This window comes from Aspergillus nidulans, chromosome III (genome assembly GCF_000011425.1).
Source record: "Aspergillus nidulans FGSC A4 chromosome III".
Taxonomy (NCBI): domain Eukaryota; kingdom Fungi; phylum Ascomycota; class Eurotiomycetes; order Eurotiales; family Aspergillaceae; genus Aspergillus; species Aspergillus nidulans.
This window is the reverse complement of record NC_066259.1, coordinates 742958-757216: the sequence shown is the minus strand read 5'-3', so window position 1 is coordinate 757216 and position 14259 is coordinate 742958. Positions and strand designations below refer to the sequence as shown.

At 51.1% G+C, this 14259-nt stretch overlaps 1 protein-coding gene across 1 annotated transcript, besides 1 other annotated feature; it reads left to right on the top strand.

The window, feature by feature from the left end:
* Positions 1-14259: part of a sequence feature (contig 1.84 954..621812(-1)) that runs on past both edges of the window.
* Positions 10141-13763, top strand: ANIA_04859 (H(+)-exporting P2-type ATPase pmaA). The gene is made up of 3 exons (XM_657371.2): positions 10141-10648; positions 10712-10935; positions 11002-13763. Exons 1-3 carry the CDS (start codon positions 10249-10251, stop codon positions 13348-13350), a joined length of 2973 nt encoding a protein of 990 aa, XP_662463.1. The 5' UTR covers positions 10141-10248; the 3' UTR covers positions 13351-13763.

The window sequence follows — 14259 nt, the reverse complement described above, 5'->3', positions numbered from 1 at the left end:
ATAACGCCCGCAAGCCATGTTGGCCATCCAGGGCCTTAGATATGACGACTAATACCCAAGCCCGGCCCAATTGAGCTTATTGCTGGGACACCAGTATATCAGTGATTTCGACGCGGATAGTGATAGAATCGTTCAATAACAAGAGTCGTTCCTTCACCACGGTAATAATGCATGAGCTCTCGTCTAGAGCAACATGATATCCGAGTCCCCGTCTTATCAATGACCTTGCAAGTCGGGAGAACCCTGTCTCTAATGCTTCCCTATAAGTGCACTCGTCAACATATATAATCTAGCACAGAGTTCGAATCAAATACCAAGTATTGCCAACTAGATTTCATGCTTAGTATACAGCTGATAGACTATCCTGGCCTAGGCTGTCGAGTATCTTGGGCGAGATCACCTGGCATTCTAACCCAAGCTGACTTGATATATGTATCAACATTTTGGTAAGCACCATCCTACTTAGGGCATACCTATTGGCCGTACGATAGACTTCCAGAGCCGAGACCTCAGGCATCAATGAGCCGCCAACGCTCGCTCGTCGTATTTTCGCTCTTACTCCACGAGCACTCAGCACAAGCAGATCCTAGGTAAACAGGGATCCTCGCATTGCTGGAGAATTGCGCCATCCATACCATTCCAAGCCTATCAAGCACTGGGTTCGCTTAGCACACATAGTTATGTAAATCAACCCGGCCGAGAGATAAGACACTGCCTTCTCTAAACGGCAGCCGCCATAGCCAAGACTGGTCGATCCCAAAATATGCGCAGCGCCTTGCATAGTTTCACTCAACAGTACTCCATACTCCGCAAAGAAACCCTGAATAGAATGCCAAGGCGATGATTTGGAAGGGAGTCATGCGAATCGCGTCGATCCCCCGGAAATAGTCATCGACAATGATCCGTAGACCTATGGAGTAACGTTGCTGCCTTTGGTCGACACGGCAAAGTCGAATCTATCTATGGGGTGACACCGTGGGGTTAGGATGAAGCGGTTACTACTCCAGGTTTTTGGTCGATCTTCAGGTGAATGCCAACGGCAGTGCCAGCGGCAGTGGCAGTGCATTGCGCCTGGATGCATTTTTAGATTTCGGTGTCTTGGTTGGTTTTTGGGGTTCCATATCTAGGCATCGCAGTTCTAGGCCGAGCCCGTGTATGGAAGACTCCGTGCATTCTTCGCCAAGAGATGTGTTATCTATCTAGGTAGCAAAACAAACAATTCGTCATTCTCACCGAAGACCTCGATGCCGATAGGAATGCATAGCAGGGGTCTTGGCCGTGTAGCAATAACTGAGTCTGAGTGTCTAAGACTCGACGCCTGATATTGAACTCCTTGACTCTAACTGGATTTCTGTCTCTCTGTATCTCTCAGTGTCGCCGAAGAGCTATTGGATCGGCCGCAGCGGGGTATACGGTGGGATAGACAGAGTACCCAGCAGAGCCAAGACATAGAATGAATACGGTCACTGTAGTCACTGTATCTGTACAACGACTCAGAGTAGTCAATTACTACGTAACCTTACAGATTCCCTATACATTGTCCAACACTCGTTCCCGTCATACAAGGGATGCCAAGCACGCCCTGTCCATCGCAATTGCTTGGCGGCGATAGAACAAACTTTCTCAGACTCCTGTGATTTCAGTGACGGGAGACTTGCCTGCATGTCTCTGTCCAAAATTCAGGACCGCCTCGGCCTGGATAATGAGGTCTCGTGCTGCACCCGCATCTTGGCCTCCGCAGTTGATTGACTGATTGATTATCGCTCCCGAGACATGATCGACGATGCCAAAACTTGCACGGAGCCAGGATCTGGGTCTGATTCTGGGATATTTCCCTTTACGTCTGACTCGGCATGGTTTCAGGCTTGTCTATGATCGATGAATCAAACTCTGATTCGATTCATGGTTCGATATCACGGTTCGATTTCATGGCTCAGTTTCAATAGATCAATAGATCAATTCAATGATTCGACTACCCTCTGGGAAGCGAAACCAGATCGACGGGCCAAGTCGCAGGTCTAAGTACAGGCAACAGCACCTGTGACTTGAGTCTAGGCAAAATGGCGCGCTGCGTTGAAGTCGAGTCATGCATTTGATATTAGACCCATTCAACCTAGGAATACGTCACTGGTACTGCAACCCAGAGGTTTCACTAGTACCACTACGACGACCCTGGCGTCACTCCAGAGGCAGACGTCCCCGACAGGAATCGACTGGCTGCATGCACTGCCTGCTCAGCCTGCTCTGTGAAGACTTGGCAAGAGCGACCGGAATACCTTCTTCTGCCACTCCGCACATCGACTGCGGAATGGACAGGAATGCAGGCTGGCCTGGCCGTTGCCTGTTACACCGCGTTCCGCGATGGAGACAACGGCTGCTACAGAGTCAGAATCCCACGGTGCCAGTCTTCTATGAGTTTTCCAGGACTTCAGGTCGCAGGGACTCCGCAGTGCTGTCCATTTCCGCCTCCCAAGACGGCGTTAAATAAGCCGGAGCGAGTTTGCTGGCAGCCGTCTACCCCGGACCTGGAGTCGGAGTTTCTTGCGCTCAAGGACTGCAGTTGCGGAGGATGATTCCGCCGGTCTGGCAAGACGACACCTGCATCCCTGTAGCTGATCCCTTGGCAGTGCGTGTGTAACGGTGGCCCGGTCAATTATTTGCTTGAATATCCCGCCAGGTGGTCATTTTACTGTCCGCGGTCCGGAATAGGATCCTAGGTGTCAAAACTTATACGGCCTACTATACGGCTGGTCCAATCGTAAACTTGATGGTCTTGGTGGTTAAAGGCAAGAAACGTCACTGCACTCCTTGCAGGCATGAAGCCGAACGCGAACAAAATCCGACAAAACCACGAGCAGGTGCTGGCGGAATCCATTTCCGCACATACCGGCATTTTTGGGACAGCATTTCAGGGACAGCAGGGACAGGGACCAGGCTCGGCACGGACAGGGACAAGTCTTCGAATTTTTCTGGAAAAATCTGATCACCCAGAAAACGCCCAACTCTGGCTCCGGGAAAGTTCTTTCAGATTGCGATGACTGCGTTCCAGACAGATTTCGCTCTACCACGGTACTCGCACGCCATTGCTGGTACCAATCCCGTGGTTGGCTTTGATATGGCTCCGACGGCAGCGCAGAACCGTGCCGATTCCCGATTGCAACTGGCGATGGCATAGCACGCCGATTAAGCCGAGAATTGGCTATCTGGGCCGAGATTACTTATCCACTATCTCAATGGACCATTCGTACCTACAACGAACTGAAGACGCGTAAATACTACTCTTGTAACACATTTTAGCAGTCCGCAGCACACTGAGGACCGCTAGCTCTTCCAAATAGGAACTCGACGGTTGAACTCGACTAATCCGTCGACCGCGGAGCATTCCAGGATAATGCGGGATTTGGTCTTTGTCACTTCGTGGAAGCCGTTGGATCTTTGTGAGAGGTGGTCTCTTTGAGTCTGAGCGGACAAGGCGATTTCCGATTTGTCCGAGTCGGAGGAGCGTTAACTCCGTCAGAGCAGTTCTCGAAGTACTGCCACCCGAAGTAGAAGGTCAAAGAACGCAAAGAACGCACGGAGAGATCCGCCAAGGCGTCAAATCGACCTCTTTCCCCAGTTGGTGATCATCAGCGGCATTATTTGCAGTCTACTGTTCCTTCGAAGGCCGGATTCTTGCTAAAAGGACCGCCAAAGTCGGCGTCGACGCTCGGGGTCCCCGGGAGCGGATACGAAAACGAAGTAGCTCGTGTTCGAAGATATCGCGGGGACATCAACGGTCAACCTCGAACGACAAAAAAGACTCACGCATAAAACCCCAAGTTATGATGAGTTGTTTCTGGTCTGCGCCGTCCCGTCTTCTAGTTGCCTCGAAGTTAACTCTTTTGGTCGAGAACTAAGGAGACAACCGGGTTGGGAGGCTGGGACGGGGCCGTCCGCCAGCGCTATACGCATCCCGCCAGCAGACACTAGACCGTACCATCGTGGGGGTGAAATTGAAGCCGTCCAATCTCCAAGACGATGTCACGAATCATGGGGTAAGGGTTTGTGGTCTCGAGGCTTGCGCCTCACTCAATTGAAGTTGCCTACCGACAGCACGTAACCTCCTGCGCGCACCTCTTGGCAAGCTTCTTTTTTTATAGACAATTGCGTACTCTTGAAGCATCTTGATCTGCTATCTCTAGGCAGAAGGCAATCGCATGGCGATGAAGCCAAGGTCAAAGCCACGAGAGGATCTTGAGTTGACGCCGTACGCGATCCAGGCTGATTCAAGGGCGACCACGGATTATTCCATCCTTCGTCTAGAGGAGGATAAGGCTGGGCAAGCAGAAAATCCCTCACCAAGATCATCGATGCGACAGCTTGGCACGGGCGATCGTCTCCGGAGGAGTGGAGAGCGCTTCTGACGACTCACAGCTGCAGATTGCGGTGGCAGCATCCATTATCTTAATTGATTTGGTGTTCCTCTTACTAAATGGGCTAGCTCGAATCAGGGATAGCGCGTGCTTGCAATAACGAGGCGAGTGGGTGGGCATACAGCTGTATGGCGTAAAGTCTGGTACGCCGTACACCGGACCGTAAACTACTGTAGGTACAGAAGCCAAGACCGCACCGGACTCAATAGTCCATCTTAGAGTCCTGCTCTGGAGCTGGTCAGCGATTGCAATTCGACGTCTAACAAGTTGTCCAGATTCTATTAATACCGAGACCCCATACTGTGATATCAGGGCTTTGCCTATCAATCAGGGGAACGAATCTCGGACGTGAATCAACCCCATGGAGACTGGAGAGAAGGATTCATTTCGTGCCTTTGTAACCTACCGCAACGGGTAAAGAATAATACAGACTGAGCCGCTAACCGAGTCAGGTAGTTCGCTTCTCGCTGCCGAAGCCAGGCGTAATAATGCCGCGTCGGGTGCTCACCGCACGCCTGTACCGTATCAGACGGTCTGCCTCGTACATATTATCGATTATATTAGGCCCCGGAAACAGAAATCCATCACATAATCACGCGAGGACGCCCGCGTGCATTTACCCGGCTGCCCCGTCCGGGCACGGGCTGAAGAGTCGATTCGGGCTGCCGATTGAGTTTTCAATCATGACGTAGTGGCGCTTGCAATGAGCCGATCCAATTGGTCTGAGTGTCATGCCGATTTCCGATCATCTGCTAGGATGTCTTGCGCAGAAGGTAGTATCTAGCAGTTATCAGTATGAAGGTCAGAATGTCACGGGATGAGCGAATTTCTGATGCCAGAGAAGCCGCTAGACCCACGAAGCATTCTAGAAGAAGTCGAGAACGGATCAGACGGATTCGATCATGCACGACTGTGACGGTACCTGAGCTGGCCCCAGAGACGATGGTTGCTTTCGGTCTTGACGGTGGGATGGACTCGAGCCACTTGACCACTCAGAACAGCGCGAAATCAGCGTTGTCCACAAGGCGCGGCATCAAAGTTACTCCGGTACCGGACGGCTCCGCTCAGGCTAAAGGAGACTGAGAGGTGGCATGGCCTTGTTCTGGCGTGCGCGATATAATTATCGATCTTATCGAGCCGCGGCTGCTGCTCTCTCTGATACCGCAACTATTCTACTGACCAGCGGCTCGATATCTGCTGGGTTGTGACTGACGCCCGACAAATGACCTGAGAGAATCCAAATGGCTCGTCTGGTCTGGAATGTCTCACGTGGTCTGGAAGGCTGGAGTAAGAGAAGTAAAGATCGCCAAGATTTTCCCCGAATCCTCTGAATCCGGTAATACTGTACGAAACGACGATCGGTCGCTAGTTAATATGACTCGGCGGTGACCTCAATGCTGCAACTTGGGATAATATCTATAGGTGTGGTAGGGTGGAAGCATCAGAGACTGTGTCCAACTTCAACAGTGAGACAAGCTCGCTTTAATTTTCATTATTGCAAGGAGATGAGAGCCGCCGTCTGTTAGGAGTTCATTTGGTTCCATGGTTTCCTGTGGAGTAAATCTCGAGCCTCGGCTGAACAGTTTGGTTCAGGACAGCAGCTTGCCTATCAGCTCCACCCCAATTCATATAAGAGCTCCTCCACTAATTACGGAGTCGTCGACAATTTCTGCGTATCTGGTTAGTAGTAGCAGGTAATAGTAACGGCAATGGAATAACCTCCAATGCGAAGTTTTAACTCCAGCTCAATTCCAGCTTCTTTAGCCGGGCCAAGTTAAAAAAAATGACGCAGAAAACAGAAGGCAGAAAGAAGTACAATCCAATTATTGCATGGGCCAATCCCCTGTACTCTGTAGATAGACCCTTCTTTCGATCGCTGTATACGATGGCCCGGGAAAGGCTTGGCTGACGTGCTATTTCTGTGATTCTTGCCTCACTGGGTTAAACTTGCTGCGAGAAGTCCTTGTCCAGCACCGGTGAGAATCCCCCGGAAACTCGATCGCAAACGTCTGCCGGAAGTCGGTGCGCACGGTGATGCAGTGCGGCGTCATTTCTGCCTCAGTCTGATCCTTCGTCAAGTCGGATGGCGGAGGGCGGTCACAGTCGCAAGAATGACATGGAGAGACAGGCCATTTGGTTGGCCATCGTTTGAGTTCGGGACGAACGGGAGAGGGATGGACTAGCCAACTAGAGCGCCGTGAAGTCACCGTCGTCGTAGCATGACAGAAGAGGCTGGGCTCGTGAGTCTAGTGATTTGGAAGAGGCGAGCCGCGGAAAGCGCCCTACTGAGGAGAGGGGAAGCTATCTAGGCGGGCGTCAAACCTTTTCATACCGAGAAGGGGATAGAGCTCCTCTCGGGCCTCCCGCGATTCCCTCTAAGCTCACGACGAGGCGCTTTTGGCTGGTGTCACGACATAGATGAAACTGCACGCAGTATCGTCATATTTCCACACTGATCAATAATAACGCCTGTATTAGTTCGCAATACGGACGAAATTGGTTGATATGGTTTCTTCGAGGCCAATTCATCCACTATTAGGTATTATTACTTCACCTTTGTTCGCATGGAGTTGTGTATCTTTCCGAAATCCACATGCTGTTCCCTTGCAGGCTAATAACATGGCTACCGCACGCTTACTGTTGAAACGAGAGAATCTAAAGAGCAAGTGTCGAGCGACTTGCCCCTGCTCACCGAAATCCGGGGTGAATTCGATTTTGAATATTGACTTGAAAAAATAAGACTGCGGAGGATGCACCTTGGCAGTGCATATTCCAACCATCTGATTCACTGCAGGATAAGCCTTATGTGTGGTGAAGCTTGGGGTCGCGGGGCCGGTGAGCCTGGAGGGTTCGCTCGCTCAACTCAGACCTGCACCCCAGGGTAGGCAACCACAGTCTGAAGTCTGGACTCTAAATGGGAAAAGTACGGGAGTTTGGCGGATTGGTCTGTCAGACGACCCCTCAGCACTTTTGGGAGACGTCAAGATGCAGTCCCAGACGTAAATTTGATTTGTGGACAGCGAGGTGAGTGGCTTCTCCCAGCCCTGCTGTGCATGAAGGAGCCAGGTGTCGCGTTCTCTTTAGGATCGTATAGGTTCTTGGGCAACCCAATGACAGAGTAACCGGGTTAACTACCTATGGTTAAATCCAGTCGAGGCATATGTTCACCCACGCTGACTGCTTCCAAGAGGCAATGTGGCACGCATGTGCTTCGTGCGTGTAGCAGAACCGGGCTAGATCCTAGAGGTCAATCGTATAGATCGTGAACTCTGTTCTTGTGGAAGGTCGATGAAGTTTTCTAGAGCAAAGTGAGAATTCAATCGGGCTTTTCAAGCGAGTTTTTCTATTTGCGAGAGCTCTACTCGATCCTTCCTATGATCGTTCTGCGAGAACGATACTCTGTATCAGGTACACAATAGATACCAGAGTTGTCGCGTGAATACACAGATTCAGGGTTGACCACTTTTTAAAAGGGTTTGATTTAATGACGCTGGCGTTGGGAGAAATAACACATTTAAGATTTAAGAATAGAGACTACGTCTGGACAATTGAACCTGGATCGAATCTTTGATAAAGCGACCGAGTGGGTGAATGTTGGTTCGTCACACTTTCCCAAATGCTGTAGAACGTGCAGGGGGTCGATCGAGATGCATTCGAGCCCCTGGAGATATGAGGAAGAAGATCGAGATTGAGTCTGAAAGGCACGAAGAAGAGTCGGCTGCAGTAACTGTAGACTGTTTCTCGGAAGGAATGGACATTCGCAAAAGCGACTGCCAGGGAATTGGAGGGCCGAGTTATCCTTGTATGCTCAACTTCAATGCATTAAGGAAGCTTCATACTCAATCAAGCTGATGCTGCAGCTCGGCGCTTATCCGTAACCAGGAGGTCGGGCCAAACCATCGGTTGCTTTGAGCGAGCTAGTGACTAGCAAGGCTAGAATCGTCAAGAGTCTGTCTATGATCTAGATAATAGAGACCCTAGACTTCGTAGACGATATCTATGGCATGGTATTGGAGCCTACAGGTAGTAATAGGCATTCCAAGCTTGCGGTTGGGACATCCAGCCAAGCCCTTAGATATGATGAATAACTTCGAGATGGCGATGATAACGGGTGTCAGCTGAGGGACCGAGGGACCCTGATTATTTGTTTGTTTTGACCCTGCATAACCGCAATTGTCGTCACCAAGTTCTTGACGCACCCCTTGCGTTCCAGTTCAGCGAGCTCGTGGCTCGACCCTGACTGCAATCATCATGGATCATCCTGAGACAGGAGTTCCTTGACAGAGACATGCTAATCTCGATCCTCGTCTGAAGATTTGGGGTTCTCTAAAGGGGAATGTTTTGTCAATCGTAACTACAGTGTATACTCCGTCCGCCGCATCCTATGACTTCATTGCCTTCGTAGTTCAAATCCACGACACGTGGAGGTTTCGGTGACAACAATACCGAGTAGACGATGATCATGGGGAAACGGAATGTCAAATTCAAGAGCCACGGTGAGGAAATGGTGAGACAGGGCGACCGAATAATGATTGACAGTAGGGTCAATAGTGTTTCTTGTCATTGTCTTGTCCAAAGTCAGTAGCCTCGTTTCTGGTCGCAAATCGCAGTTTCACTCGACATCAAGCGAGTCGCAGACTCGCAATTATGATCGTATAATTCTCAGGGTGTTTAGTGATATTACTATTATGTGCACTCTCGTCGTTTCCTGCGCGTGGCCAGACCAGAAAATCGCGCATAGAAAAGAGCACTGCACTAAGAACACTATAGGGCGGCCCGCTCGCGGCAAAAAGGGCTCTGGATGCGGTATGAATGGCCGTATCGTATCGAACCTCCAATTCCGGCCTTTCTCCCCCAGGACTCCCCGTGGAGATGCTCGTTTATCCCGTATTTTTACCGACCATGACAATTCAATTGACAAGTATGACATACTTCAGCCCAGGGAAGGCAACGGGAGGAGGCGGAAAATTCTCTTGACCCGGGTCGTCGGGATTGCCCGCAGGATCACTGATTTTTTTTTTATTTGCCTCATCGTAGGGCGGCGTACCAAAGCTGGACGAATCGTCACGTTCGTCTTAAGCTGGACTCTTGGATCTGGAGAGTGTCTGGGAGCCGGAGAAGGAGGGGGGGCAAACTCGGCACGCGTCTGCCGGTCATTGACGCCAAGTGACGATGGAGAGGAAGGAGGGATTACCCCATCCAGGATCATGACAAGAAGAGAGACCGGCGAGAGGTGCCGTATCATTGTGCCAGCCAGAGGCATCCACCGTCAACAAAGGGAAAGAGGAGAGTTTTTCCAGCTCTGAAGCTAAACCGTTTTCGGCCTCAGTGGCCCACATGGGTCGGACTACGAGTCCACGGATAAGAAACAGAGAAACAACAGGGCGGCGTAATGATGCGTGCCGTTAAGCGGTGGTGTGAGTGTGCGTGGAAGAGAGCAGGGAGTCAGGGACAGGACCAGAGATCAGTGGCTCACTAGTTCCAGTCGCGCTAGTCCTGTTCCGTCTAGCGCCCCTCAATAAAACTGGAAAAATAAAACTAAAAAACAAAAATTCGAAAAAAGAAAAGAAAAAAAAAAGTGGGCTTACGCACAGGGAAAGTTGGCCGCCCGTTGGAGCTTCAGGACGTGTTTGCGTGGTGGTCCCGTGAAATCCATACTCCCCCCCTCAGTATTAAAGCGTCCATTCTCCCTGCCCTTCTCGCTGTTCCTCCCCTCCCTCTTTCTCTCTTTCTCTTTTCTTCTTATAGGATTGTCCGACTCTTGCCATTCCTGCCATTGATCGTTTGCGTCTGCTCTCATCGTTTGGATCGTGAGGCTTTGTGAGCCGAAGCAACAATGGCGGAGCGGAAGATTTCCTATGCTGCCGACGTCGAGAATGGTGACCATTCTCGTCCTACTGATGTGAACGATAGCGCTGGCCTTGACGAATATGGCGCTCTCAACCGCTACATTTCGACCGCTCGCGACAACCGTCGTGGATCGACCTCTAGTGCTGGTGCTCTTAGCATGAAGCAGAAGAAGAAGCCCTGGTACAAGTTCTGGGCCAAGGCTGGTGGTGAGAATGGCGAGGAGGGCTTCGTTGCTCCTGAAGACTGGCTCGAGACCGATCTCAACGGTCTTCCTTCCAGCCAGATCGAGCCTCGCCGCAAGCGTGGTGGCTGGAACGAGTTGACCACCGAGAAGACCAACTTCTTCGTCCAGTTTATTGGTTACTTCCGTGGTCCCATTCTTTATGGTGAGTAGCCCGGTCTGCCGGTGTTCCATGTGAATATTTCTAACTGAAATTGCTCCCATCTAGTTATGGAATTGGCTGTTCTCCTTGCTGCTGGTCTTCGTGACTGGATTGATCTCGGTGTTATTATCGGTATTCTTATGCTCAACGCTGTCGTCGGTTGGTACCAGGAAAAGCAGGCTGCCGACGTTGTCGCTAGTTTGAAGGGTGACATTGCTATGAAGGCTGTTGTCAAGCGTGATGGTCAGGAGCAGGAGATCCTTGCTCGTGAACTTGTTACTGGTGATATCGTGAGTTGCCCAATTCGTCCTTTCCACGTTCTACTGCCACATTGCTAACTGCCATCGCCTAATTAGGTCGTCATTGAGGAAGGTACTATCGTGCCCGCCGATGTTCGCCTCATCTGCGACTACGACAAGCCCGAGACCTACGAGACCTACAAGGAATACCTCGCCACTGCCAACGATGACACCCTTAAGGAGAACGATGATGATGACGACGACCATGGCATTGAGGCCCGCCTTGGTGTTTCACTCGTTGCCGTCGACCAGTCCGCCATCACTGGTGAATCTCTCGCTGTCGACAAGTACATGGCTGACACCTGCTACTACACCACTGGTTGCAAGCGTGGAAAGGCCTACGCCATCGTTACTGCTACGGCTAAGCACTCGTTTGTTGGTAAGACCGCTGCTCTCGTTCAGGGCGCTCAGGACCAGGGTCACTTCAAGGCTGTCATGGACAACATCGGTACCTCCCTGCTTGTTCTGGTTATGTTCTGGATCCTCGCCGCCTGGATTGGTGGTTTCTACCGTCACCTGAAGATCGCCACTCCTGAGCACTCTGACAACACTCTCCTTCACTGGACTTTGATTCTTCTTATCATCGGTGTCCCCGTCGGTCTTCCCGTTGTCACAACCACCACCCTCGCTGTCGGTGCTGCTTATCTTGCGGAGCAGAAGGCCATTGTCCAGAAGCTCACTGCTATTGAGTCTCTTGCTGGTGTCGACATTCTCTGCTCTGATAAGACCGGTACCCTTACCGCTAACCAGCTCTCTATTCGTGAGCCCTACGTCAATGAAGGTGTGGATGTGAACTGGATGATGGCTGTTGCTGCTATTGCTTCCAACCACAACGTTAAGAACCTCGACCCCATCGACAAAGTTACGATCCTTACTCTTCGCCGCTACCCCAAGGCGCGTGAAATCCTTGCTCGGAACTGGGTTACCGAGAAGTACACTCCTTTCGATCCTGTCTCTAAGCGTATTACTACCATCTGTACCTGCGACGGTGTCCGCTACACCTGTGCTAAGGGTGCTCCCAAGGCTATCCTTGCCATGTCTGAGTGCTCCCCGGAGGAGGCTCAGAAGTTCCGTGAGAAGGCTTCCGAATTCGCTCGCCGTGGTTTCCGTTCTCTTGGTGTCGCCGTCCAGAAGGAGGGTGAGCCCTGGCAATTGCTCGGCATGTACCCCATGTTTGACCCTCCTCGTGAGGACACTGCCCACACCATTGCTGAAGCTCAGCATCTCGGTCTTTCCGTCAAGATGTTGACTGGTGATGCTCTTGCCATTGCCAAGGAAACTTGCAAGATGCTTGCTCTTAGCACCAAGGTTTACGACTCTGAGCGTCTTATCCACGGTGGTCTTGCTGGTTCTGCCCAGCATGACCTCGTTGAGAAGGCTGATGGTTTCGCCGAAGTTTTCCCCGAGCACAAGTACCAGGTCGTCGAGATGCTTCAGCAGCGTGGTCACTTGACTGCCATGACTGGTGACGGTGTTAACGATGCTCCTTCCCTTAAGAAGGCTGACTGTGGTATTGCTGTCGAGGGTTCCACTGAAGCCGCTCAGGCCGCTGCCGACATTGTCTTCCTCGCCCCCGGTCTTAGCACCATTGTTGATGCTATCAAGCTTGCTCGTCAGATCTTCCAGCGTATGAAGGCGTACATCCAGTACCGTATCGCTTTGTGTATCCACCTTGAGCTTTACCTCGTCACCTCCATGATCATCATCAACGAAACCATCAAGGCCGACCTTATTGTCTTCATTGCCCTGTTTGCTGATTTGGCTACCATCGCCGTCGCTTACGACAATGCTCACTTTGAGGCTCGTCCCGTCGAGTGGCAGTTGCCCAAGATCTGGGTTATCTCCGTCGTTCTTGGTGTTCTCCTTGCTGCTGGTACCTGGATCATGCGTGCTTCTCTCTTCCTTGAGAACGGTGGTATCATCCAGAACTTTGGTTCTCCTCAGCCTATGCTCTTCTTGGAAGTCTCTCTTACTGAGAACTGGCTCATCTTCGTCACCCGTGGTGGTAAGACCTGGCCCTCGTGGCAGCTGGTTGGTGCCATCTTCGTTGTCGATGTCCTCGCCACCCTCTTCTGTGTCTTCGGCTGGCTCGCCGGCGACTACGTTGAGACCAGCCCCCCCAGCCAGGCCACTTTCTCCACCAACAACGACACCGACATTGTCACCGTTGTTGTTATCTGGGCTTACTCGATTGGTGTCACAATCATCATTGCTGTGGTCTACTACCTCCTCACCATCATCCCTGCCCTTGACAACCTCGGCCGCAAGAACCGCTCTGTCGTTGACACCAAGGTCGAGAACCTGCTTAACCACCTCTCTAAGCTGGCTATCGAACACGAAGTTGATGCTAATGGCAAGTCACGATACACCCTTGGCGCTCGTGCTGAGCCTGAGGACGATGAGTAAACGCTTTCGCTCATCATTCTTTTCTAATTTCCTATCATCTGGATATCACTTGCTCATACATGCATAAGTCAGTTACCCTGGCTTTTTAACCCGTATTATAGACTTTTTTCCTCCCTATTACCCTTGCTCTAAGTTGATAGAGTCAATTTTTTCTTCTTTACATGTATGTATGTGATTAATAGTGATAAATTTAGTGAATCAAGGGTTCAAGAATTACTTTCTATTGACATAGGATTCCAGAATTAGAAACAGTCTTTCAACTGATATCTTTCTGACTCTACTGGCTTCGGTATGGATTTGGCAAACTAGGAAGCCGTTGAAGTCTCCAGATCTAAAACCTGCCTAGTTTGGCCCTCATCTCCGAGCTCGACGTCTGCAGCCTCGTCCTCGATTTGTGGAGGAAGTTCGCATGCGCACAGTGCGACGCTAAGGAATAGTGCAATTTCGTCCAGTGTATCCACAACCCACACAGCTTTCCGGATTTCCTCCTATGACGACTCGCCCCCTTTTGTTTGATTCGGATCGGCCTGGAGCAGCGGAGCCCCATCGCGAGCATCGTGCCCATCGCTCTCTTGCGTTGCTTGAGGCGCGCTGTAACTCGTCGGACTCTCACCGAGGCTGGATTCGTAACCTTTCTCCGTACTTCTCCAGCTTTGTTTCAGGACTCCAGCCGCCAGCCTTCCGAGGCCAACCGCCTGTCGTGTGCTGCCTTGGCCGGTTAGCTTGCTTAAAGCTCCGCGGAGTGACTGAGTTCTCTTCATTGGGGACTACTTTGCAGCTTCGCAGCTTCGTAGCTGGCTAGCTTGGTGGGCCGCGGTTTGGAACTATTGATGACGAATGTTTGGGATGAGACGACTTGATTAGGATCGCACATCTGCAACGTGTATTGATACTCAATTATGATTTGCA